This window comes from Struthio camelus, chromosome Z, assembly GCF_040807025.1.
Source record: "Struthio camelus isolate bStrCam1 chromosome Z, bStrCam1.hap1, whole genome shotgun sequence".
Classification (NCBI taxonomy): domain Eukaryota; kingdom Metazoa; phylum Chordata; class Aves; order Struthioniformes; family Struthionidae; genus Struthio; species Struthio camelus.
The window spans coordinates 84694587-84721662 of record NC_090982.1 but is presented as its reverse complement, the minus strand read 5'-3'; the positions used below and the strand labels follow the sequence as shown (position 1 = coordinate 84721662).

Below are 27076 nucleotides of genomic sequence, written 5' to 3'. Positions count from 1 at the left end.
GGTGAATCCTTGGTAAGTAATTTAAACCTTTTTTGGGGACAGAGCAACTTGGAAAATGGGGACTTAAAATGTGGAGGAGCTTGGAAAACCTATGAGGACACCCAAGAAGAAAGTAAGGGGATCGATGGGAAGGGAATACCTAGCTTGCACAGTGAAACGGGTATTAAATTTGAGATATTCACAGAATCACGGAAAGGCTGAGGTTGGAAGGGACCTCTGGAGATCATCTAGTCCAACCCCCCTGCCCAAGCAGGGTCCTCTAGAGCACGTTGCACAGGATCATGTCCAGGTGGGTTTTGAATGTCTCCAGGGAAGGAGACTCCACAACCTCTCTGGGCAACCTGTGCCAGTGTTTAACTTCTGTCTTTTCTCCTTGTCTGAACTTAACTTCTGTCTTTTCCGGTTCTTAATCTTCCCCTTCACAGTTGGGGCACTGAAGTTCCAAAATTGATCTTTCTGGCCCCGATTCCACCCTTGGTTATAAGTGACTTCCACAAAAATCCAATTTCGAGCTTTTTGGCTAATTCAGCTTTATTGTCACAAATAGCAAGGTACAAGGTGTTTATGCTTGGGATTTGCTACAGTTGGACGTGTTCTCTCAAAGCCAGAATATCTATTCATTCAGAAGTAGGCTCCTGGAGTGGCTAAAAAATGTCATTAATCTATGGTTCTCGCCTCCTTAGATCACATGCAATGGTGCCTGGTATAGAAAATGCTGCCTTGACAGCACCGTGGCCTTTTCTACCTGCTGGGTGCTCGAGCTGCAGAGATGCTCCTGGCAAAGATCATAGCTGTCAGCTCGCAGCGTTTGATGAAAAATAAGAGAAATCCAGAGAAAGGAAACGGACCTGGGTCCGGACCACCGAGCTGCCAGGCTCAGACCCAGATCACCCCTCATGTTTGAGGGAAATGATTTGTTTTCTCACAGCTGTGTGGCTCCCATCATGGGACCTGGAGAAGGGCTTTGGTTTTCAAGGGGGGAGTATTGGGGCTTGTTGACAGTGGTGTTTCAGGTATGTAATTTCTTTGCTATCCCATCTTTCCCCAAAAGCAGGAAGAGAGCTGGAGCCTCTGCGATGCTATAAATGAGTGCAGCAATATTGTCCAAAATTTAAGTCATAAATTTATGCAAGAATTTTGAAAAATTATTTAATTTTATTAATTTTTTTTGCTTTTATTGCAAAATTATGACTTAATGTATGAGGTAAGCTTGGTGTTTCCCAAGCAGAGTCGATGCAGCACCAAAAACCGTGAAGTAATCCATAGCGAATCACTAGGGGCCAAGTGGATTACAGGACATTCGTCTGTTAATGGCTAATGCAACTATATTACCTGGCTCTTTGCCCTATGCCAAATATCTCCTGTTCGCATGTAGGAGTGCTAACAGGAGGATGGTGAAAAGAAAACATCATTCATATATATTACTCATGTACCTGCTGTGGATTTTTTATATATATATATATATATATATTTTACACTGCTGAAAAGAAATCTCCTTTTTAATTGAGCTCATAAGCAAAATATGCCAAGCCAAAGGTTTCTTAAAATTTAGCTGAGCGCAGATTATATCTTACTACCCGTACTATAATACTGTCCATTTTCTATCCTATTTGGCACATTCATAAATAGGTGAGGTTAGGAAAACATTGGAATATTTTTTCCTGTCTCAGTGCAATAGAGCCACTGGGAATGGGGAGTTGCTTCCAATCAACCTTACATGACTAGCCTGGGTTTAACTCTAGCACTCTGTCCCCATGCCTTGCAGCTAAAATAGTGGTTTAATTTCTTCTCTGTGATATTTTGAGGCATAAAGTGCTAGTGTGCCAAAACTCTGAGGCTCAAAGCGGATAGTAAACCAATTTTTTTTGGGGGGGGGGGAGGGGCTCTTCTGAATACACGTGTAATGCAGTGAGGAAAAAGTGGACAATAATACAATATGTAATAATGCTGATGCTGCCGCGAAGGACATTTTTTACAGCGTTAGGTTGGAGAAATCACATACATAGCAGTCAGGTTGTGCAAGACAAAATATTGAAAGTTTAGCTTTTTCTCCAGCTTCTAGGTCTAAGCCTGAAACACAGTTATTCACTAATGACCATGTGATCTAAAGCCAAGAAGGGCCGTTGGGACGCCTGGTCTGGCTGTTGGCGGAGTTGCACAATTTCGCCCAGTTTCCTCTATTCTGAGGCAACCACAGCCTGTCCCTCAGAAAAGTAACCGGTTGCCAAGCCTTGAGTCTTATTCCAAAGTAACTCATTATCCTCCTTAAGAAATGTGTGTCTGATCATAACCTTCTTTTGCTTTAACTTCTGGCCATGGGATTTTGTCATGCTTTCCTCCAGTGCAGTAGAAAGGCTCTTTTTACCTGAATTTCTCCCAAGAAGATATTGATGTGCGGTAATGAAGTCACCACTCAATCTACTGCTTGGAAAGATAAATAGATTGAGCTTTAAGATTCTAATTTAAGCATTTGCCTACCATATTCTCATCATGATTTACTGTTCATTCTTTGGTAAAGTCTGTAGAACAAGTGAAATGAGAACTTCCTGGCTGTAGTGATTTCTAAGCTTTTTACAAATATATTACCAGAGCAAACGGGAACAAGTGTGTTGCGTTGCGTTGACGTGTGCGTAGATGAATAATGGCTCAGCAGCTGTAGCCTAACAGTTTACGTGAATTAATCTGTTAGATATTTTACATGCACATATGCATTACAGTAGGGGAGATGAGGTAATAGGTGTTCACAGAGAAGTAGTGGTTCATTTTTGGTAAAGCCTGTGCTAACTTAATCCCTTTCCATTGTTTGTTTTCAGCCGTTTTAGCTCAACAGTGATTTTTACCAGCTGTCCCAGTCTCCAGTGGTGATTACGTCTGCCCGGGAGATGGGCTTGTTTCGGTGGTGGGAACAGACCCAGCCCTGGGTACTTCAGCTCCAGTTGGGGAGCGATCTGGATCTATGAAGCGTAGGGAGGGGGATTTCTCCTCTTGTCCTGATCTTTCTTTTCTCCCCCTGCAGTTTACGAGGTGGTGACGGTGACAGGTGACGTCCGGGGAGCGGGAACTGATGCCAACGTCTTCGTTACTCTCTTTGGAGAGTTCGGGATTACTCCCAAGACTCATCTCACAAGCAAGTGAGTCTCTGGAGTGACGTCTGTATCCTTGAGGCTTGTTTTTCAGTAACTTTTAATTGTATTTTGATGAAACATAATATTGTGCTGATGGATGTGGAGGGAATACATCTAACAGGTATTTCAAAATAGGGGAAATGGGGATTTTTGCTGTTGCATGTTTTTTACCCCATGCCTTGCAAACCTGCGTTCCTCTCTGTAAACCGAAACGTGTTGTCAGATCCAGATTATATAAGGCTCATGCTTGTGGGGGGTGGAAGTTGACTTGCCTTTCTTAAAGCTTAAATTAGGAGCTCTTGATTTAGGAGCTGAAAATGTGCTCTTGGAGCAGGCAAGATGGGCCATATTCAGATGCATAAAATCCCACCAAAGCCTAAAATGCTTTGACAGGTGTCCTTGAAGCTCTCTGAAGAGTAATTCAGTACGTCTAAAGTAATATTGTTAACAAGTAGCCACCTACGCGATTTGGGCTGTTGCCATCCTACCTGCTGCGTGTGGACAGCATTTTCATGCCCCATTCTGAGTTTCCCTGCAGCAATGCTAATGGCATCCTCTGGATGCGGCTTCTCAGTTATTACCACTGTGCTGAACTCAATGAAAGCAGTATTTCATAATTTAAGGACTAAAGATGAGGCTTCTGACTCCCTCAGTAGCTTCCTCCTTCCAAAACAGTGAACCTCAGAGTCAGCAGGTGCCCAGCTCCCGGGGAAATGATGTGACTTTTAATGAGGTGCCAAGCTGTGGAAGCAGAAACCTCCACTCAGGCACTAAAACTAGCAAATGTGGACCTATTCTTCTAAAAACTGGTCCTGAACCATCTGCTGAGGGCAGCTTTGGCTGAGGTGTGCAGGATGATGGTCTGCAGAAGTTGGGCAGCGGTGAAGTAGAAGAGCCGGTGGATAAGGAGAAGAGGCAGGTTGGTGAATCTCTGCCCATTTCAGCAGAGCGGCGACAGTTTGCCAGCGAAGCTCCAGCTCTGTGCAGACTCGTTGCCCCTTAGGCAGACAATTGTGCTAGCGGAGAGCAGAAACCCCTTCCCCACAGGGTCTAGGAGGAGCTGTGTGTCTCTGGGTTTTGGTGTTCTCACTGTTTTGGTTTTCTTGAAAATGTGCATCAGAAAATATTAACCCGCTGCTAATGCCGCACGGTAACATCACATTTTCTCCATTTCTACAGCACCGACAAGAGGTACCTGCAACTATTTTAAATTTTACCCTCAAAAGAGCTTCTCTTCCCAGTGAAGCAACTCAAACATGAGAGTCTGTAAAGAAAATGATATGGGAATGGTAAAGAAAATACATGAAATTTCAGCCCTGTTTGCCATATTTGAAATTCTGAAATCAGAGCTAGCAAAAGGAGTTTTGTTAACGCAGTATCCTTAGAAACAGCAGTGACAACTCGCTGATTATATATCATATATCTAACCAAAACACTTTATTCTGTGAACTTTGTCCAGATATCCCAAAGGACTTAAAATGTCGAGTGCTGTTTCCCTTGATTTAATAGAGAAGGAAAGCGAGGCAAGGAGGTAAAAGATGACGTGGCCCCATAGCGGGTCAACGGCAACATCTCTGCTGGGGAAAGAGCTGCTTTCGCAGCGCAGCTCTCAAACCTGCCTAGTAGCACTTGGCAAAGCCACCAAGGAGGTATCTGCTTCCAGGGAGTTTTCCTGTGGTCAGCGTTTCCATAAAGAGCCATTTAGCTGGGAAGGAGCTCGAGAGAGAGGAAAAAAAAGCACATGCCCCTTGGAGAGGAAGTCAGGAGATCCCAGTGGCAGAATTACTATTTCTTAGTCAGCTGTGACCTTAAATGAGTTAGCAGTTGTCTAAGCCAGCTTTGCTGGCGCTTCGGTTGATGCCTGCTTCTTCCTCCTGCACTGGCCTTTTGTTTGTTTGTTTATTTCCTTCTTTCTTCTTGTGAAAGTGGGAACATGTTTAGCTTGCAGCCGCAGCAGTCTGGGCCTGTTCAGACCTGGGTCAGCGTTTTGGGCTTGGTCCTCGTTGCTGCGGAGAGCAGACGGCTAAGGTGTCTGCACGCAAAGGCAAAGGGCGTACGAAGCCAACCTCCAGCAACTTAGGGCTCTTAAAAATTGGTCCCGTGGGAGGCGACTGCTAGAATTGCGACTACAGTTTTCCCCCGGGGGTTTCCCAAACGCGAGGGAAATTGCTGCGTCTCTGAGCGAAGTCTAGCACGTTACAGCGCTTGAGCAAACAGCAGCGAGGGGAAAGCTAGTCTGACGGCGGGAATTTCCGCACTCTGCTGCTTAATTGATAGCCTCATCTTCGAAACACGAAGCAAACAGTGAAACAGCCAGTTTGCCCCCGAATTTGCTATGCAGCTTTGTGAATATGGCAAAAGGATGGAATTTCATGCATCTTTCAACTTCACGTTTACGTGAGTTCACTTATGACATGACTGCAAATGCATGACACTTTATAGGTGTTTATATTTCCCGGTGTATGACAAAAAGATAAAATACCATGCACTGCCTAAAGACGGTACTACCACTTCAGCCTCTGGTTAGACTAGGTCTTTCATTGCTTTTGTGATTGTGTGCTGGTGGTGAAATACATGACATTTCAGATCCGTTTGTCATGTGCAGCAACGGGGAAGACATGGCAAGCTGATGAGATATCATGTGTTTTTAATATTTGCTGATAGTAAGGTAGCTGTGAAAAACAGACGCGAATCTTCACGCCGGCTTGTCACGGGGAACGTGAGTTCTGGAAGTGGCAGCACCCAAATTCTGTACCAAAAGAGGTATCTATTTAGGGCAGACTTAGCCAAGTAGCTCAGCCAGAGAATAAAAGTGCTCCCGAAAATCAAATTTCTTTTCCCGAGCTCCATCGTGACACTGGTGGAGGCAGAGGATGGTCTTGCTCTATCGCCTGGTGGCACCTCGGCAGCCACTGGGACTGTTCCTGCAGGCACGAGCTGCTTCTCCCTGGTCCAACACAGACCCACCGGTGTTGATCCTCCCTAGCATATTTTTTCCACCCCTCCTTGCTCATGATTCCCTGCTCTCAGGCTGAGGCAGGGTAGGACAGGCTGTAAAACTTAGCTGGGAAAGCTGCTGCCTCCCCCCACCCCCCATTCAGGGTTTAATAGCAAAATTATTTATCTGTTGTTAGTGTAAACATCCACTTTTCAATGCCAGGCTCACGCCGTCCTGCTTGTGACAAGCATGATAAATATTCATGGGTTTTTTTTCCTTTTAAAAAAAAGAGAGAGAGAGAGAGAGAAAAAGATTTAGCAGCTACGGCAATCCGAAAGAAAGATAAAATAATTGATGAGTGACAGCTAGCTGCTTATGCTGCCACTGAATTTGAGAAGCGTGCAATGGATTTTTTTTTTTTAATTTCATATCTGAATACTTTCAATTGGCAGCTCCCTCCACCTGGTTTTGAGTTGTGATACAGAGCTTTTCTCGTTCCTAATGCCAGCCAACCAAGATGAGTTGCAGGGTACCTATGCAGCGGTCTTCGGTGCAAGTTCATCTTTGTAGCTCTCCTACAGCGGGGTCAGGCTGGGTTGCAGAAGATCTGATTTTGTTGTTTAACAGCTCTAGAATAAATAAGCAAATACAGGGCCGCAAGCTTATTTCAGCTCAAAAGTTAGCATAGAAAGTGTTAGAAAGCTGGTATGGAAAAGGCTGCTCAGGCTGCTAAGGAAAATGAACCAGTTTTACATGAACTACAAATGCAACCAAAGCCTTCTCGCATCGTTGCTGGAGACTGAAGCACTACTTCTTCAGGAAAAAGTTGCAGTATACTTAACGACCCAGTAGACACAGGGCGTTTGCTATTTTAAAGCAGCTTATGTACCTACTTGTGGCCTGATAGCAGTGCAAGTCTATAACGCTTACACGGCGCTCTTTAATCTCGGTCTTAAAAAACCGCCTGAGCTCATTCTCATTAACATTTTCCAACACACTTCCCTGCAGGAATGGGATGGCAAATTTTCAGCAAAGAAAAACAGAGCCTCGAATTTGGCAAAGCAGATGCAAGTAACAATGCAATTTGATGTTGGGAAAGGCCGAGCAACCTTTGCAAGGTTATAGATGGCACTACCCGCTTTACGTATCGTTTCTCCCGAAAATAGCGGCCGAGGCGTAGGTAACAGAAAGGTATACACCGCGCTTAAGGTCACCATCGTGCAGTGTGGTTTCTATTTTCTTTATGCAAGTCGTGCCGCCAAAACGGGTCACGAAAAGTTGGCACTTAGCAACGCGTGCGCAGACGGAAGCCTCTGGAGCGTTTGCCCCTCCAAGGAGGAGGGGAGCGACGCGGCTGGTGGAGCTCTGCGTCGAGAGCGAGCGTGGTTTGACCGTATGACCAGCCGAACAGCAAAAAGCCAAAAGTCCATCCGCCCAAGCTAAGGCCATTGAGGTCACTGCGGTCATGCTAAAGGTTGGGGTTGTTATTTTTAAGCCTCTGCGGTGCTCAGTACCCAAGTTTTCCCTCTGTTCCTAAGAGCTCGCCTTTGGAAAGAGTTTTGTCAGCTCGTCAGAAATGAAGGCTCTCTTCTGCAAGCATTCAAAATTTCAGTTTCGAGAGAGACTTTTATTCAGGCGGTGCGATGAAATCTTGTTAATCCTTCCCCCTCATTTGGAAAAACAAATGTGCTTTACCGGTGCAGCCGTTCATTTTACGGCGTTTCAAACCGTGGCGTCGGCGGAAACGTTTCTCACCTTCGACCTCTCGCATAGTAGGGAAACGCTGGCCGGCGTTGGCTGTGCGCTCGGCTCGGGCGGCCCACGGAAGAGACCCGCGCAGAGGGCCGAAGGTATCGTGCAGGAACGCCCACCAAACCTCGTGGCGCTTTTCAGCAACGCGGCTTATCCCGGCAGGGGACAGAGCGCCGGATCAGGCGGCCGACGGTTTGTGCAGGTAGGGCGGTCGTTCAAGCGGAGAAAGCGGAGAGCAACTTCAGATACCAAATGCAACCGAGAAATCTCAGATCTCAGCCTTCGGTGAAGTTTGCTTGGATTCCTTGGATGTTTCTTCCTTAGCTCTGTCGTTTATAGTCTGTCAGTGTTTTGCCCAACTGCTGTTAAAGTCAGTCAAATTCGTGCGATTTAAAAAAAAAAAAAAAAAAAAAAAACCTGATTGAAACATAGTTCTGAAATTACCCTAGCCTGATACCCCAACCAAATGACAGGGCTCCAGGAGAAACTCTGCCAACCTTTAGGCTAAGCGTTTGCTTATGGCCGGCCACGTCCGAGCCCCGGGGCTGGTCCCAGGCGAGCTGGAACTTTAGCAATTTAGTGCTGAAATTTCCAAGTCAGGTTTTTCTCTGCTTTATTTGTCGCTGGAGCTGTGTGGTCCGGCGGGCTGCGCTCTTCGGTGGAACCAGTTCCTTGCGCTGAGCAGACTCTTGAGTTTCTTACCGCAGCCCTAGCCTGCACCAGCCTCTGACTTAGCCCAGCTGCAACTTCTCCTTCTCTCTCTCTCTCTCTCTCTCTATTTTTTTGTTTTCTTTAAACCATTCTTTTTTTTTTTTTTCTCTCCTTGACGCTACACATCCAACTCAAGGGAGCGGAGACGTACAGATGAAGGTCGAATTCCTCCCACCTTCTGACAGCGACGCTTCCGGGGCGGCAGTCCCGTTTCCAAATCCTTCCCCACGCTCTTCCTCGACGCGTGGAGCATCAGCTCCGCCGGCTCTTCGGGGCAGCGGTCGCAGCCCCAACGTTTCCTCTCTGCCTCTCGGCGCACGGATGCAGTAAACCAGCAGCCCGCCGGGGCCGGCGCTCGGAAAGCGTTTGGCTAATTAGTCTCGCTTAATACTTTGGTGCCATCCCCGCAGCGGTCCGAGCTGGGCCGGATTTGGTTACGCGTTTTAGCCTTTTCGCGTAGCGGCGACGGTGCTAGTGCGGCGTTGGGAGCGGGACGGGCGTTTGCCGAACGCACAAAGTAACCTTTAGACAAAGGCACGTGCAGGTCCTTTAATGATGCGGAGAAGGGAGCAGAGCAAAACTGAACCCCGTTGCTGGGGTTGTTAGTGTTCGTTAACTTCCTGAGCGCAAGCCGCTTGTCACGGTGGCTTTGTGCATAAAGCCCTTAAATAAGAAGGGCTGTAGTTTCTTGCTCGTTTTGACGCAGCTTCTGCTTTTTGCTCTATTAATTATCCGTGAGCTTGCTCAGCGGCCCAGGTGAAACTGGGGCCCCCCCAGGGAAGGGGACTGGGAGAGGCTGTGCCTTCAGAGCAAGGACAGGTTTTGCCTTGATACCGTTATTCATAGTGGTTTTGGGGGGAAGCAGGATCTCGGAAAGGATGAAGCTGCTTGCCAAAGAGCACGCCGGAGGCAGAGCTGGGAATGCAGTCCTAGCTCCCCTTCTTCACACTGCCTTCCACCTGCACCTGCGAAATGCAAACTGCACGCTTTACCGAAAAAAACCCATCCCTATCCTCCAGGCGTTTTGCTTCGAAGCAGGTAGAAAACACAGGAGAAAGCTGCAAAAGGAGTTTCGATGGTCGTTTGAAGAAAAAAGTGGGAAGAGGGGAGCCGAGCCTGTGCTGCCTGCTTTTATCTCTGGCTGAGCTGCGGAGCGGATCCGCGGACCCGCGGGCAAGGCAGCCGCCAGCCCCTTCGCCCCGGCACCGCCGGCCGCGCCGCTCTGCAAGGAGAGGGCACCGCCGGCAGCGGGGAACGGAGACGAAAGACCCGTCAAATGGGCGAAGGCGGCATGCGGCGTCTTGCGAGGGCTGAGCGTTTTTTTTTTTCCGGTGGCTCCGTGTTTCCGTAACCGATGGGTGGGTTAGCAGCGTTGAGGAGCCGCAGGCGAGGTGTCATCGAAAAACCGCTGAGGTTCTCAATTTAACTTTTGCCCCGTTGGTGCTGCCTTGAAATGCCCTCTGGCTGCTGCCAATTTTTCTCAGAGCCCTCTGAAAGCCCCGTGCTAAAGGGAAAGTCTAGCGTGCTCCCACAGCTCTTCCCTAGCCTGGTGGTTTAGCTGAGGGTTTGGAAAGTCTTTGTCCTGCTTTACTCTTGGAGGAGATATGGAATGTGATCCAAGGTTTGCATCTGCTTGGGCCAGCATTGCATTTCCCCCAAAGTTTCAACCTCCGCTTCTGCAAAGGCTCTTAGAGTTTGAGAAGGGAAAAAGTCTGCTCCCTCGTTGACTGTCAGTACTTACAGCCACCTGAAACCCGCCACAAGACAGAGGATACTGGGAAGTAGCTTTGCCCAGCGCTAGAAATGACAGTTCTTCAAGTTCTTCGTCCCTAAACGCCAGCGCTCAGGCAAGCCGTGACGCGTGCTAGCTGACAAGGTTGCCGTTTTCTTAACCTACCTCTTGGTGTGTGTGTGTTACAGGAGCAGCACAGCCTTTGAGAGGAGCAAAACAGATGTGTTCCGAGTGAAAACCAACAACGTCGGACAAATAAAGAAAATAAGGTACCTGCACGGCGTTACTACCACGATACCGGCTCCGCGAGGTGCTAATCGGATGACAGGCAATAGAGGTTTCAGCGGGGCCATGTTTTATTCATCATCCGTGAACGTGCTCCTATCAAGGTGAAGTTAAGGGGTGGTAAAAGCTTGGTTACTGTCTGAGATTTGAACTGGAGCCTGAAATCACCTGCGGTATTGCTTATAACTGTCTACGTTCCCCACCAAGTATTGTATTTCTGTCATACGCAATCACGCAGAAAAGCGGTTACGGCTGTTTTTATGTCCTGTTGAGCAAAACGGGGTTTGCCGTTCCCTTTTGCTGAATTAGGGTAATATAAATGGTAATTGTGCTGTTTAATCACCACCTGATTGGCCTATATAAAACAAAAATTAGTAAGTGATGGAGAGAAAGTTGGGAAAACGGGAAAAGGTGGATAGAACAGAGTAAGAAGAGAAGGAAGCGCAAGGGATATGGGGCGGGCAGGATTATTACATATATTTTAAATGTATAGTAGGCGAACGAAGGCAAACGTTGAATGAACATGCACATGTACGTATGTTTGCGTGCATCCCCTTGCAAATGTCGGCACAAATACACGCATATGACGTCTGCCCACAAATGCACGTGGAAGGTTTTTCTTTTACAAAATACTCTGCTGAGGTGCGTGAGCCCCCTGACACGCTTTGGATAGCCAGGCCGTGGTAGCCGTTTGGGGTATACTTGCTCTAGATTTGCCCAATATAAAATATTGGACAAAATTATTGTGCTGGTAGCTGGTCTTAATCAAAATATCAAATCCAGGCCCTCACACGCAGTTTGCTCCTCCTCTAGGATTGAGCATGACAACACCGGACTGAACGCAGGCTGGTTCCTCGACCGCGTGATAGTGACGGACATGAATAGACCTCACCTCCGTTTCTACTTCCCCTGCAACAACTGGCTGAGCAAGGAGGATGGAGACGGACTGTACGTCAGGGATCTCATCGGCAGCCTGAACCCCATGGATGTGCCCAAAAGTAAGGGTTTCCCCAAAAGCTCATTTTTCTGGTCCTTTGTCAGAAAAGGGCAGGGTTGCTTTCAGATGACCTCAGCCACGTCAAAAATTAACCGTTTAGTCTAAGCTAATTGACTGAAGTTTTCTCTATAGTCAGTGGAGAGAGATACAGGAAGATGCCTCCCGAGGGTAAGTCTTTCTTCCGTGTTAGACCTGACGTCTTTGGGTAAGATGAATCACCACGTGGAAACGCTTCTCTCATTTGTTGAGTATAGAATGAGCCAAGACGACTACTTTAAATTAGACGAAATGGCTAAAGATGCCTGAGATGCACCCCCACCCCAGAAGACGTAGCTGGTATCACTGTGTGTTGCTGGAAGAGACTGTGTGGTTGCAATCCCGCCTATGACGTTTAGTGTTTCCAGGCTCTGCTAACGACCCACAGGAAATTTCCATAAACAAGCCAACCCCCTCCCTATAACTCTACCCCAGTTTACTGAATGTGTATGATATCCGTATTGAACTGGTGCCTATTTTTCAGAGTGGTTTTAAGCTAATGATGTTGAAACGAAGCCAGGACAGCTTGCAAACCAGACGTGTACTCCCAAATTGATATCAGCGTATAGGCCATGTGGTGATGTATGGAGCGTGTAACGTGAGTGGGAAGATGATCGAGATGTGAAAGTTGAGCCAGCAAATCAACCTCAGGTGGTATGTCGGCAGTTTAGCTCCAACTGTCAATGAGGGAAAAAATTTGTATCTATCTATCTGCCTGGTGTCCTCACCAATGCACCGCTCCTTTCTGGAAGTCTAATTATGAGCATGGAAAGCGAAGCGTTTCCGTCATTAGCCACCAGTCTGAGGGAGAGGAAAGGCATAGTTTGGTAGGAAAGAGGGAAGACTCATGCTTTTGATAGTATCACCTCTTTTTGAGAATAAATAGTAGTTTTTTTGCCCTCTAGTGCTATCAACACGAGCACCTCAGGACTTTTTTTGCATGCAAAGGCAGTTTAATGCCAACTTCACTACAGTGCTTTGAGCATTGATCGATCCTCTAGAAAGGCAAAGAATTGTTGTATTTATTAAGATTCTCTTTAAAGTTAACACTGAAACAACATGCCATGGTGTTGTTTGTCCATGGACTGTTAAACAAATCCCTCCCTACCAGTAAGGTGCGACCTCCTAAGGCAGTTTTAATATGTTGAAGATGCAAATATTAAAGGATAGTGCATGAGTTAGCATGCACTAATAATATCCATTGACAAAAAGTGTATGTGGCAGGATTTTACAGGTGCAAAACTCACCAGGGTGGATGCCGTAGGGGAATGAGATCACGCCTGGAAACGCTCTGCCAAAAACCCACCCGAGGAATGCTGGGGCTGAGTGCTTTACTGCTCTTTTACCCACCGAGCCTGTGAAATGGAAGAGTTAATGATACTTGGGGGGCTGGAGGGGTCAGGAGAAGGTGAGGTATGAGTCAAAGCAATACACAATTAAAGAGAGGTCCCGGGAGGACAAAGTCAACTACTCAATAGATCTTTAAACGACATGACGATTTCTTTGAATTTATTGTTGTTTCTGTCTGGGAGAGCTGATTCGAATTAACGCAAGTGGTTTCCTCCACCCTGTTCAACACCTGTCTCTCGGCAGGAAAAAATTCAGTTTGTGGGCTAACCCTTCAGCTGGTAAAAATCAGTGTAGCTCCGAAGAAATTGCTGGAGCAACTTTGTATTTCGCCAGCTGCGAACCTAGTCCTAAGCACTCACTCTTCTGGAGAAGTGGTTTGATATTATATCAAGCACTGACGATACGCTTGCTGCTGTATGTTCAGGACAAATAGAGATAAGATTTTTCCCCACCTTAAGAGTGTGAAAGAAGAGCTGCAACCAGATATTTGTCAGGAACGTGTGTTCACGTCACCCTGATCGGGTCGAAAAGCCTGCTTTGAAGCACCACAGTTCTGCAGCCTTTCCAGGGAAATGCAGGGAGCTGGGCTGAGGCCAGAGGCACGGGCGAAGGGTTGGACGCCTTCCAGATGCAGGTACGAGTCTGTAAGAGGAGAGGGTTCGCTCAGGTTGCCGTTCCCCTTGAACCATAATTAATGAAAGATAAACTTTCCCAGGCTGCTGAGGGGAACTGTCAGCTGCAAATATAAATTTTTCTGAACTCATTTTGGCTCCCTCTGAATCCGTAAAGGTCTGAAATGAGATGGCGAGGTGATTTTTCTTTGTACGTACAAGCTGTTTGCCCTAAATTTCTTCCTTTCTTTCATTAGAGAGGTGTTTACTCTGAGAGTACTCATATTTTCCAGGCTACTAGACAAATGCATAATTATGTGGTTTGGTGATCTAGTGTGCCTGTAGCTATGTGCCTTGCTCCCTCTTAAGGCTGTGTTCTGATTAGCAGGGTTCAGTGCCGCTCTCATCTTTTTGGTCATATTTCTTGAGTCATTGTTTCTCTTTTTTTCTTTAGTTCTCTGTGAACCATCAGGTCATCAATGTTACAGACTTCAGCCTTGTGCCTTGCTTTCACGCTCCGTTTCCTGCTGCAGTCTGGTACATTTTTTGGAGGTAACCAAACAACTTTTTTTCCATGATCCGTCTTCCGACCTACAACATCTTCAGCTTTTGATCTGCTCCCAGAGAGCTCTGTCATCTTTGTCCTGACGATTCATCTTCCTGCCTTGAGCCAGCGGTCACTGCTGGGATGCGCATGTTTTCTGTGATATGCGTGGGAGGTGGACTGGAGAAAAATAGACTGATTTGATGTTGTTAAGTTTTTCGCTTCCTTGAAGCTCTGTAGAGGCTTTGTATTTGAAGGGGTTTGTTGGTGTTTGGACCAAAACATGCCCAAGTCATGGCGAGAGACTCGTCCTCTATCTTGGTGAGGAGCACAGGTGAACCAGTGAATCCCCATAGGGCTGTGAGCTGTGAAGAGGTCAATTTAAGGGAGAAAATAGGGGTGTTATAAAAAAAAAAAAAAAAAAAGACAGAAAAGAATGTGTTCCCGAGCAATAGCCACCATACAATTGAAAAACTGGACTGGAAAAAAAAAAAAAAAAAAGGTTGAGTGCTTTTCATGAGCCAGACAGACTTACTGGGGATGGCAGGACGACTTAATGATTGCAGACAGCTGAGTGACTGCATTTAGTAATTCGAATAATACAGCTCCTGTCTTTTCCCTGTTGAATGCCAGGCATTTCTCAAGGAGAGCAGGTTACGTTTTAAGCACTGCTGCTTGAATGCTCTTCTGTTCCCTGCTCTCATACGCGCGGCATCGTATGCCCATGGCCCTTTGACAGCGATAGTGCCACAGAGTCTTATTTACCCAGCAGCTGCTACTGGAGGCTAGGATTAATTTACATTACAGGTATTAATTACAAGGAAGGGCTATTGTGTGGCCTTACGCTGCTTGCCTTGAGCTTCTGAAGCCTTCGGTTTGCCCTAGTGTGGTTGGGCTCTTATGCTGAGGACCTGCTCGAAGTTCAAGGCTTTCCTTGGAGGGCTGCGGGTTTGCGATCAGGAGCTCTGAGGGTGTCTGATGTCCTGCCAAAGCAAACGGTGGTCGGGGGAGGAGAGCGCTCGCGATGGCTTCTGGGTGCGCTAATAAGAGCTACTGACCCGAGGAGGTGCAAAACCCCGTAAAATGTGGGAGCCCATTCCCAGCCCTTTGCCTGATACCTGCAGCCCACTCTGTTCTCAGCCCAGTTGGCTTGTGGTGGGAAGTTTTATCAGCCTATGGGAAAAATTAAATGGTAGTCCATGTGATTGCTAGTGCAGGCATGTCACCATAAACAAGACCAAATTTAGGATAAGTTGGTAGTTTACCAGGCTCAGGAGAGAGCTGATGATGGAGCTGGCAAAGGTGCTAATCTGCCTCTCTCGTTTTTATATGGTCTTCTAAAATTGTGGCTGAAAAATGAGGATGAAGGAAGAGAAATAGGACATTCCTGTCACTATGTGCTCTGCACACTCTGGATTAAAAGCCTTTAGGCCATCCTGCAGGAGGACTCTTGTGTCTCCCACGCTCGTGGTCCTCACACTCATGGTCCCTACCATGGTGGGTTCCCAGACTGTGGTGAAAGGTCTCCCTCAGAGCTGGACACGGCACTGCCTGCAGGAACCCACTGAGCGGGGATTTCTCCATCCCCGTGTGTGACATGTACAGCTTCTATCTCCTAGCTGGAAAACAGGGAGTCCTGAGATTTGGGGTTCAGCTGGGCCGAAGGGCCTCAGGATGTAGTGCTGGAATATTTTCTACAAGGCTATATTTTGTCTGCATTTGCAAAAGAGGCTGAGGTTAGCTAGGACCAGAGGATACGTTAGTTAGCCCTGAGCAGGGATTGGAAGATTGAAATCTCTCCCTTACCAAAACAATTCTCTGTATGCACTCTCTGACAGAGAGAAAGCAGGAACATTCATTTCCAAAGGAGAATTTTACTTGTTTGGTGCTTAAAACCATGTGCAAGGGCACAAATACCTGAAAATGAATTTAGACTTTTGTGTGATTGAAATGAATGCTGACCTGTCAAATGTGCATCAAGTCTTGCCAAAATGGCTGTTGCAAACAAAAATCAGAGCCAAGGACTGACTTTCAGCGGGCTCCTTGGTCATCAGCACTCCTAAACTTTTTAAGACTGGACACAATAGGCCATAAACGTACATCAGACAACAGATCATGTCCAACTGTTTCAAGGCACAGTAAGACACAACTGTGTGTGTCTGACCTCAGATTGTATAACTACTCCATTCACTTCAATGGTAATAACACCTTTTCTGGGTAAAGTTTAGTTGATCTGGCCTATTAATAATGACTGTGTTTACAATGGATATATTGTCCAGCACAGCTCTGAAGAGCGGGGCAGACGCAACGCATCGTCCACCTGGACCTTGGGAATGGGAGCACTCAACTCAGTTGCGTTGAATTTATGATTCCATAACTTAAATGTGCCAGGCATTGGTCAGAGAACAATTTCCTTAAAATGCTATTATGAAGGCAGTTTGTCCATACAAAGGAGCAGACTACACTGGCTTCTCTGCCTGGTGTGCTTTTGAGAACATCTACGTGAGTGCACATAGAGTTAACATGCCATAGATATTGTCTGAGTTTTTTAGGTCTGCTAGGACCTAAAACTTATATATTTGAGCAGGGAATATGAGTTGTTGTTTCTTCTTTCTTCTGGGAAGGAAGCATATGTTAAGACTTCACAGTTCATTGTCCAAGGTTTTAATGTTGGCTGAGTTGAAGACTTATGAGGGAGTGACCTGGCTGGGGCTTGAGAAAACACTTAGGGCTGTTGATGCACCTGCTTGACTTTGAGTCAGTAGTTAAGTCCATCCTGTCCCAATGGGATACGTATGTGCCTAAGGGCTGGACTGGATCCAAGCTGAAGCTGTGGCCAGTATTTCTCAATCATGTACTGGTGCTGGAAGCTATGATAAAGAACAGCATTTTGGATGTGAGACATCAGCAGACGACATCTGGTGGGCTTTGTAGCCTTGTTTTACAAAGCCTCAGATGTGGAGAGTCTTGTGTGCGGAGGAGTGGGATTTCTCCTACCACCCTTGGGTCGTAATTTAAAATGTGCTGTTATGTTCTTGAAACTTGAATGAATAGAACAACAAAAAGGTGTTTCTGAGGATGTGGATGGTCAGGAAAGAGGAGGAGATCTGGGGTAGGGAGAACAAAATATTAATAGAAGTTCAGAAACTCAGCTTTACTTATTTATCAAAACTCAACTTTATTTATATTGGGAACAGGAAGTGTGTAACCAGCACAGGCAAATGCAGCTAAATATATTTATGAAATATATTTAAATTCTTTATTTTTGAATAATGACAAATGTCCATATTAAGGATAAGGCTTTGCTGCACACTGATATTCAATAAACAAGGTTTTGAATGGTGGAATATCTTCTACTACCCAAGTAATATTGTCAGAAGAAAGCTGTGATGCTATTAAGCACACCATGCATCCAAAAATGTCTTTTTTTTTTTTAAACTAGATCTGTTGGTTTGATAAGGATTTTACTCTCCCTACAACTTATACCCGTTTATACCCTAGTGCCACCATGCTTAAAACAATTTAGCTATGGAGGGTTTTGTAATGTACTTTTTGCCTGATGTTTTATCTCTAAAACTGGGCAAGAATAAGGAGGAACTGAAAAGTTAGAAATGAAAAGAAGCGCTGATGACTTGTAAACCGGAAGGAAGACAAGATACACAGAGCTCAGAAATGGGATGTAAATAGGGACCTGTAATTCACATAAATAAGGACCTCTTGTTGCAAGAGAAAAAAGTTTGGAAATGAATGAGCCATCTCTCTGCGCAGCTGGTATACAGATCTACGTGTATCCAGTGTAAAACAGATAATGAACAGCTCTGAAGATGGGCATAAATTTGACCAATTATATCTAGACGTTGTAATTATTTTACGCTGTCAGGTTTGAAATAAAGTAACTTTCTTTAGAAAGTGTTACATATAAAAGGTGAGACTGAAGTACAGTGCTAGTATAATTTTAAACAACACTGTAAAATTATTTTACTCTTCATTCCGAGCAAAAATACTTTACTCAAGAGGTTGTTTTCAGTGATTTCCCCAATTTCAATTATAGCTGACTCAGGGAAGCAGGAGGGGGAGGGAAATGGATACCTTTGTGCAATATCTGGTTTTGTTTTTGTTTTTCGTGGGCTCCCATCCTGGGGCTGAACTAATGAAAAGCAATGAGAAATCATGGGGAATTAAGTGAACAGGGATTTCCACAGTGCTGTCACGAGGTGGGTTGCTCCGTGCTCAGCTCCATGCCTCTGCAACTAAACTGCTATTGCCTCCTGAGCAAGGTCGTTTAGAGCTCACTTCAACATGTCATCTTGGCTTTGAAGTCGCAGTAGGAACATCAGTTTAGCATATCCTACAAGCAAAGACTCCTGCATGGGGTAGATTGCCTCTCTCAGGCTCTGCAGAGGGATGATCCAGGCTGAATCCTAATATATTAACCATTTTGATGCATGCTTTGATTTCACATAGAAGTCCCCGAGTCTTGCAGTCTCTAGGCTGGACAGGGAGGCCAAGCAGCTCAGCTGATGGCAGGAAGAGCATGAGACAACGGGTGAGAATAATGTAATATTTAGGAGAGCAAGCTTAATCATTTCCCTTTCCCGTGTGTTATGCTTCCTTCGTAGCGGCAATAATCTCTCTTAAGAGCAGGCTTGTGGAGGGAGCCGCTGCCCTGGGTCGTGCTGGCTCGGGCTCAGCGCTGCCTGGGACAACGCGCGCTGCTGCCGCGCAAACGCACCCGGCGTTTCCCCCTGCTCACACCGCGGTTTGGGCAGCACGCTCGGGGCAGAAAGCAACGTGCAGCTATTCCTTCGTCAGCATCCCCTGCTCTCCAAGGGTGCTTGTAATCTGAATTTCTAATCTGCACCCTCAGTTTAAGAAGCTGTTCTTCACCTCTCCAAGTGCAGCTCGTTAGGAAAGATAGCTGTCGATTACTCTTGACAGAGATTAATTACTCTCGAGTCATCAACCTCCCGACTGATCTTTTCAATTCCACCCTTTCCTTGAGGGGGAAGAATGATCTTCCCTAACTGCCTGCAATTGTTTTATGCAACAAGGAGCCCTGCTTTAGAGACAGAGCTGACTCCTGCTGAACTCAACAGGATTCCTCGTTTTGCTTTAATAGGGGTGGCTTCAGGTTCCCGTTACAGCTTCCTCCGCCTTGTTATCTCTAGAGTCCCCATTACTGCAGAAGAGAGGAGTGTAATGATTAGGGCTGGGTGAGTTTTATTCTCTCTGCAGTGTTTGTAGAGACTCCAGAGATAGCATGGTGTTGTACAAAAATGAAATAAGGTGTTTTCACCTGCAGGCCAGGAGAAGTTCGTGTAGGTGTTAGCCTGGTGGGGGTAAGCTCTCTCGTAGGAAGGAAGAGAATTAAATTGCAATTCTTAGTCTGAATCCAGCATGCTGGACTGGGGACTCCAGGTCCCAGCTGTCTGCCCAACATGCCATGGGCTGTCCAACCTTTTAAGGTTGCACTAACCAAGAAGTCCAGCTGTCGCTGAGAAAAATGTTGTCTGAAGTGGTATAAAGGAGCTTCCATTTTGATGAAGCAATGCTTTCCGTTGAGGAGATGTTTCATCAGCGGGTTTCTGGTGGGCTGGAATTATTGGCTTGATTTGACAGCGAGGAATTGAGGCACAGGGAAGTTAAAGCACCTTCCCAGGGTCAGGCAAAAAGACTGTGGCAGAGTCAGGGGTGGAAACTGTCTTACCTCCTCCTCTAGCACCAATTCTTTTGCTTTTCTTGCTAACCACAGATTTATTTCTTTGGCAGCTGTAACAATTCAGAGACAGTAGCGGTGCCTCCTCCCTACCCGTTCCATCCTCTCTAGTCCGAAACGTTGCTACCCTTGGGAGCACTTTGTAAGCGGAAGGATAATTGCTAAAAGTTGCCTTATGAGGAGGCAATCCAGCACTGCCTACAACTTAGTCTCCTGCTTTTAACCCCGTGCATGTTACTTCTGATGGCAGTGATGTTTCTTAACTGTTGGATGCTGTGCTGCCAACCTGCTGCGCTGCAGGTCACGCATGAGAGAGACAGGCGGAGATGCCTACAGAGAACTTGCTGTGCCCTGTTGGAGGTGGTAGCTCTCTGTAGTGGAGCACGGTCGTCCTTGTTTCTTTGCCTGGATCTGGTGCTCCTGCTGCTGTGAATTCATCAGCTTGTCCGTGAATGCCACATCTAGTGCCCCAAATAATATCAGCCACAAGATTTCCTCAGGCAACTCTATCCTGCACTATTTCAGGTGACCACGATATCATATTGCTAAATAAATTGCATTAACAGATGAATATCGCACAGCTGAGCAGTCAACTGCAGTTTGAAGGTGGAAGGAAGGCCTGAGTTTAACCAAAGGGGGAAACAACAAAACGGCCCCCAAATTTGGCTGCGATGTGTCCGTGCATTTTCCGTGGTCTTAGGCAGGAGAGAGGGTGGATGAGAGCACTTGGGGTGGTGTGAGGTGGATGAGAGGAACCTGGGCAGGGTGTTATGTTAGTGCTGCACCCTGCGTCCTCGGGATGGTGATGTCGGCGGGCAGGTCTAGAAGAAAGGGCTGCAGCCCCATGGCCTTCCTGCCATGCCAGGTGTCCCTGCGGCGTCTCAGCCCTCCGCTGTTCTCCTCCATGAAAATAAACCCCTCTCGGTGGAGAGAAACTGAATCTAGCTCACGGTGGAATATTAATCTCCCCTTTCAGCTGCTGAAAGCTGTGGCTGAGTTGATTAGTGACAGACAAGCTGCTCGCCTGTCACACCTCTGCTAAATTAATGCAGCGGGGTCATATCCGTTAGTTCCACCTCGCTGCTTCCCAGGGACAGCATCGCGGCACCGACTGCCCGTGCCTTTCTGGGATGGCCGGGTTGGAGGAGAGAGGATGGACAGGAGAAAACAGTTACTGCTCTTGCTACTAAATTTTTGTGAGCTCTCAGGCTTGCGGCATCTTGCGGTTCTTGCCTCTGATGCTGCTAATTTCAGTTTGAGGAAATCTCCCTTCCCCGTGCCTGTGCCGCAGTGAGCCTACACAGCTAGATGGAGTCACAGCTTTTATCAGCCGTTCATTAGCATTTTGCCTGTTCCCGGTTCTGGGAGAAGCATCCAGAGAAAATCTCCAGGCAACATCTTGATCTCTGTTTTACGGATGAACTCTGAGCTGTGCACTGAGATTAAAAAAAGCCAAGTGGATATTTTTGAAAAAGATGATGTTACTTTTTTAAATAAAGCATGATAAAGGGCTTGCAGAATAAGGAACAACATCCACCCGTGCTTAAAACGAAGAGTACTTGACTTCAGCTGGATCGCGCCTGGCTGCAATGCGAGCCTTGTCCTGCATGCTTCTAGCAGCTGAATCCCCACTGCCTTTTGAAGACGTAGCATCGCTTTGTTTTTAAATTTGCACCTCCACCATTTAATTCTGGAAGATGTGCTGATGTATGAACCCAAAAGGACCCCTGTGCTGAATGAAGTGCTACTCTGTCTGCTGTGGCTAAGGCTTGAATTGTTCAGAAAGGGGGAGAGCAGTGGCAAAAGTTCAGTATGGCCCAGACTTTTGCTTTCTGAAGATGAAGGGGCCAAAACTGGTCCCGCACGCAGAGCTGTGCGGAACAGGTATGAGGACTGGTTTGTGTGGATATAGTTTCAGAGTTGGGAACATATGAAAAAGGAGAAAGCTTCTGAGTAGGAATACTTCCCTTGGACTGCAAACGCTCCTGCAGTAGCTTTGCAACACATCTGTAAGGAGAAGAGGCATCCAAGCTTAGTGCTGTGCACTCTAGCCCCACTCATATTTTATGGGACAGAGTAAAACCCTTGTAGCACAGTAATACTTGGTTTTCCAAGCAGGTTGTCAGGTCATGACACTGCATACCTTAGATTTGAATTATGGCAAATCTGGTTGGCAAACCTTTCAAGCTTTGGATCTGGCATAGAATTAAACCGGTGTTTCTCTGTTCTCTGCGTGTCCTCCTTGATGCTCTGCATGTGTTCAGGTGTCCTTCTGGTCTACGTTTTAGAGACATAAAGCTTGATCTTACAGTGGCAATTTAACTTCAGCCGCTGATGCTTTTCCTTTTGTGGACCTTTTTATCCCATCAGGCACTTCTGGCCCCTGAAAAGCGGAGTAGAAAATTAATCACTGACATCAGAATAAATATTGCAGAGGTGGTGAATGGAGCAAAGTGTTTTGAAAAATGTGGTCTGTGGTTGAGGATCCCCACGTACAAAGGGTCACTTTTAGTTAGAGCAGTTTAGTAGCCGAATGGGAGTTGTAAATTGTGCTATCTTTATCCTTGGCTAATGCAAATAAGAACCTTTACGGTTGGTACATCTCTAGAAGGTTGTTAGAGCTCTATGGATCGAAGGAAAAGAGTTAGAGAGAAATATTAAGGTATTTTCTGAGCCCAGCTCTACCCTTCTTCGTGTTATTTAGTATTTATTGCATTTTTATCATTATTATTGTATCTGCGATGGCTAGTTTTGTTACAGGGCGCCAAGAATGTCAAATCAACTTTAGTCTTTTCAGAGCATGTTCATTAAGCCGTGACAGGTGATCTTCCTCTTCTCTTTGGGGCCTGCCCTTGTAGCCCTCTCCCCAGGAGCTGAGCACAGCCTTGTAATTCAAGGAATGGACCAACAACTGCTTCTCATATGTTTGTTCTTACATGCTCTGCCTCAGGGCAATCGCGTGCACCAAAGTGTCTGCTGCTTTTTAGCATAATTTTATAACATGCACTAGGGTTTGTTTATGCTGGAGAAGGCAAGTGCCTCGCTCTGTGAGCGGTAACCCGGGGGTCTGTGATGGTCCATAGCTCCTGAGGAAACTTATTCCCAGTGTCGGCCAGGAAGCCCAGACATGCTTCTCCCCTACCTGTGGGTGGACACACCTGGCAAAGGAGTTTCTAACCTGAGCCACTACTGGGGACCACACGTGGAAAACAGCATGGGCGGCTGAGGCAACCAGGGAAAGCTTTTTCCCAGGAAAGTGCCTAGCGAAAACAGACCTAGTATCTTCAGAGTTGAATGTGCCATCACATGTTAGCTTTTCAAAGCACTTCTCTCTGTACGCATCTTCTAGGATATATATGTATGTATGTATATTTATTTTCCTGCTTCGTTTTCCACCGCTTCTCTTTAAGAGGCTCAGAAGGCCACAGAGCTTTGTGGGGATGACACGACAAAACAGTTCATCTGAGAGAGAGAGGGGATTGCTCGCTGAAGATAGGTCGCAAAGAACGTTACTTGCCAAGGGCTGTGTTTCTATAGGACTTGAATGAACTTTACAGTTTGCTGGCATTCTTAGGTGAACAGTTGGAAATTTCTGCTTCCCTGGAAGGTAAAATCTCTCTTATCATTATTGTAACAAGATGATGATCTAGCCAAGACTTGGGCTGAATTTTAATGTCCTCTGTCATCTAGCTAGGCTAGGTCCAGTGAGTAACTGGTTTCCTGAACTGAACTGCCCTAGGGCAGAAAGTGAATTTTGAAGCTTTAGCTTTTGTAGATTTGTTTATTGAAATCTCCAAGGAAAATGAGACAATCAAGTTAGCTGAGATAGTTCCTCCTTTAGTTGATGTGATCTGTAAGTGAGGGTAAAAACTTATGATCTGCTCTGAATTTGGTTTCTACAGTCAGATGAACGTTGTAATGAATTTGTCCTACCTAAGGCAGATGCTTGGAATTTTATTTTTGCGGGGGAGATAAGTGAGATGTGGCCTGTGCACTTGTCCTTTCTGCACACGCAGTATGCCTAAGTGTAGGAAGAGAAGAGGTGACGTACCCCGGAGCTTGCTGCATCATCTAAGCAGGGCTCAGTAACGCAGGGTATGGCCAATTCTTCGTTGAGGGCATATATGGAGTCATGTATTGTTCATTAGTAGGTTTTGCATTTCTCTTTATCGATTTTAGTTTTTGTTTAGCTGTCTGTCTCCAGCACTGTGACTGGCTCTGTGCAGAGCATATGGCATTAGACCTCTGTCAGGGTTGAGCCTGCCTGAAGGAACAAGGGAGTCAGAAAGCCAGGCACAGACTTCAGTGGTAGATTTTGAAGGTTGTTCGTGTTTGCTCTAAATGGAGCTGAAGATCCTGGGGATTTTCTCACTGATGCCAGAAGAAGCAAAGTTCACTCTTGCCGTCCTTTGGAGCCAGGTTAGTCCCATCCTGATCCCTCCAAAGACCCTGCCTCTCACATTCACTGACATGGAGCAGGTGAAATGGTCATGTGTGCGGCCCACCCGTGGGATTTTTGCATTCCTTAGAGCCGTGCATCATATAGCCTTGTAGTGTCACAGCTCCTGGGCTTTATTCCTGCTTTTTCATAAAATAGAAAGTACTGGATTTTCTGTTGGTTTGCTTGTTTGTTTTTTAACTAGACAGAGTAACATAGTGAGCCCCTTCAAATTTTTATGATTGGGCAGTGTTGCTGACCTTTCCTCAAAATATTTGTTGTCGCCAGCCAGGCTTCGCGTTAGCTAAGGTGCAAAAATACCTCTAGGACAACATTCAGCCTGGAGGGGCCAGGCCTGAAACGGCGGATGGCTGATTTTGTGACTCAAAGATGTTTTGAAAAAAGCAAGGCCAGCGTGTAGGTCTGGGTTGATTTAATAGCTATGTATCATCATCAAAACTTGCTCCTTTCTCTCATCTATTTGAACTTTCAACATCAAGGCCAGGAGTTGAGTGATCTGTCCCCCTTGCTCTGGGCAGCGAATAGCCAAGGTGACGGAGCTCTGTCTATGGATTTTATTCATCTTGTGGAGAAGAGAAAAATGATTTGGGGGTCAGTGTACGTGATCCAGGAGACGTGGTTTGGACATGCTTCCAAGACCGTAGAGGACTGCATGAACTGATTTGTGCTATTATGTTTTGTGTCAAACCATGGTTTGCCTTATTAATGTTTTGGGACTTCTGCCTCTCTCCTTGCAGTAAACAAATACGTGGTCCGAGTTTTCACTGGCGATGTCAGTGGCAGCGGAACAGATGCAGATGTCTTCATTAATATCTTCGGTGAGAAAGGAGACACAGGTATTCAAATGCAAATCGTTTCCTAAAATATTTCTTCCTGCTCTGCAGACCTGTGATCTGAACAACACACAGCAGCAATCCGGCAAATGCAGAATAATGTGGCTGAGCGAAAGGCACAACAAATGGTGCTGTTGGCGCTAGGGTTGCTCACGTCCACAGTTCCCCGAAGCTGCGTCTGCAGAGGAGCTGCTGTAGCTGGACTGTGAGCGCGTCTGTGATCACCTACCACCAGAAGGCAAATCCCGGGAAGAAGCACTGCCAACACAAAGCAGTGCAATAGGTGCCGGTCCACTAAGGGATCTGATACAAATGTGTTATTTGTAGTGCACGCAGTGAGAACTGAGTGTCAGATCCTTTCTGTGAAGCAGGAGGGATAATGTCCTTTCAGTGTGGCACAGGTTGGGGCTGAGCCTGCCCGACCGTTTAGAAGGATACTCTAAACAACGTTTGTGTTAGCTGGCTTTGATTTAATAGTGGTAGTTGCTGCTTTTTTTGTTTTTATATACGTTATAGGAAAACAGGGGCCCAGCCACTTGAATTTAATTTTTTTAAATGGTGTTTTTAACTGAATAGTAAGAAAAGATGCACCCAGACCAAAATCTCTGGGTCCTGCCATGGAAAGGAGCAGACGGAAAGTCCTAGAGACCCAACTAGCAAATACGCTCTCTTCTATCCTGTCAAATTCAAGGAATAATGATATGATGTCTGCCAAGCATCCCTGAGCAGATTATAAAGCCTAGTGGATGGGTTTCATCCTTGATTAAGTTTACAGGCTTTTACAAGGGGATTCATCTGATCTCACTTGAGACATCTGAAGGTGGGTGTCTAAATCCATGCTGGTTGTCCAGGCACCCTGTCAGATCAACACAGAGAAGCAACGCTTCTAGAAAATGACTCATCCTCTTCAGAGGGAAGAGGGATGAATTGCCGTCTACTGCCTTTCCCTGCACCGATTCTGCAGGGTGCTTAGGCAGATTTGATCCCAACCCGTACTGTAACCAGCACCGTAACTACGTTGGTTGCATCAGGGGCCAGTGCTTTAATATTTTTCATAAAGGTGAGCTCCTGTGAGGTCAGGAAAAGCCATTATCCCAGGCCGGATCCTAATTTTTTAAATAAATCCTTCCTGCATAAGGCAGCAAAAAAATCCTGTGTCGTCAGATGTCGAAATCTGTGGCTTGTGGCCAGACCCTTTTTAAACAGTTTGGAAATTTTTGAAGACATTTAAAATAAAAGGACTATGTGATGGTAGGAAAAAATGTACGAGCCATCTGGATATATATTTTTGAAAACTCTGAGAGCTGTAAGTAATTACAATATTAGCATGAAAATCCTGGTCTTCTGTGTGCTCAAGACAAGGTGCCTTTTCATTAGAATATAAAGCCTTGTACGTTTACCTTGAAGCTTGATTGGAGAAATACCTGACGGGTATTTGGTCCAGTCACAGTGTGGCATTCTTAAATATTTCTTTATTTACAAGCATGCACGTGCTAATGACTTGTCCTTTCCTCCCTGGCTATTTTATTTTTATTTTTTATTTAGGTGTGAGGAAGCTGGACAATGACAAAGACAACTTTGAGAAAGGAGCAGAGGACAAGTTCACACTTGATGCTCCAAATCTGGGAAGGTTAAGAAAAATTAACATAGGTCATAACAACAAGGGTGGCTCTGCTGGCTGGTTCCTTGCAAAGGTTAGCTATTCCTTAGGAGATGTTTAACATAAGGATGTTCTGGAATCAAAATGTCTCACTTTTTACCCTCTCAGTGGTCTGATACCAAGAAATGTAAGGATGTTTGCCGGAGGGCTGATGACAGAGGGGGATGGCTGGGTCTACACATACTCTGAGTATTCAGAATGCAGTTTCCCTTTGCCAGTGTGTGCCCACTGCTTCTGTGCACTGGTTTAAAATGGGGTAGCTAGAAAAAAGAGGGACATTTTGGGTTTCGGTAAATTGCCCATCATCTCAGGGGATATTATGGCAGT

General features: G+C 46.0%; 1 protein-coding gene across 1 annotated transcript in view; it reads left to right on the top strand.

The window, feature by feature from the left end:
* The window catches only part of LOXHD1 (lipoxygenase homology PLAT domains 1), a 149754-nt gene that overhangs the window by 20658 nt on the left and 102020 nt on the right, over positions 1-27076 (top strand). Inside the window, exons 2-6 of the mRNA XM_068928480.1 lie at positions 3017-3131; positions 10447-10527; positions 11357-11541; positions 24994-25092; positions 26635-26783. Of these exons, the coding sequence (XP_068784581.1) occupies positions 3017-3131; positions 10447-10527; positions 11357-11541; positions 24994-25092; positions 26635-26783 (629 nt within the window). The remainder of the gene's footprint in view (positions 1-3016; positions 3132-10446; positions 10528-11356; positions 11542-24993; positions 25093-26634; positions 26784-27076) is intronic.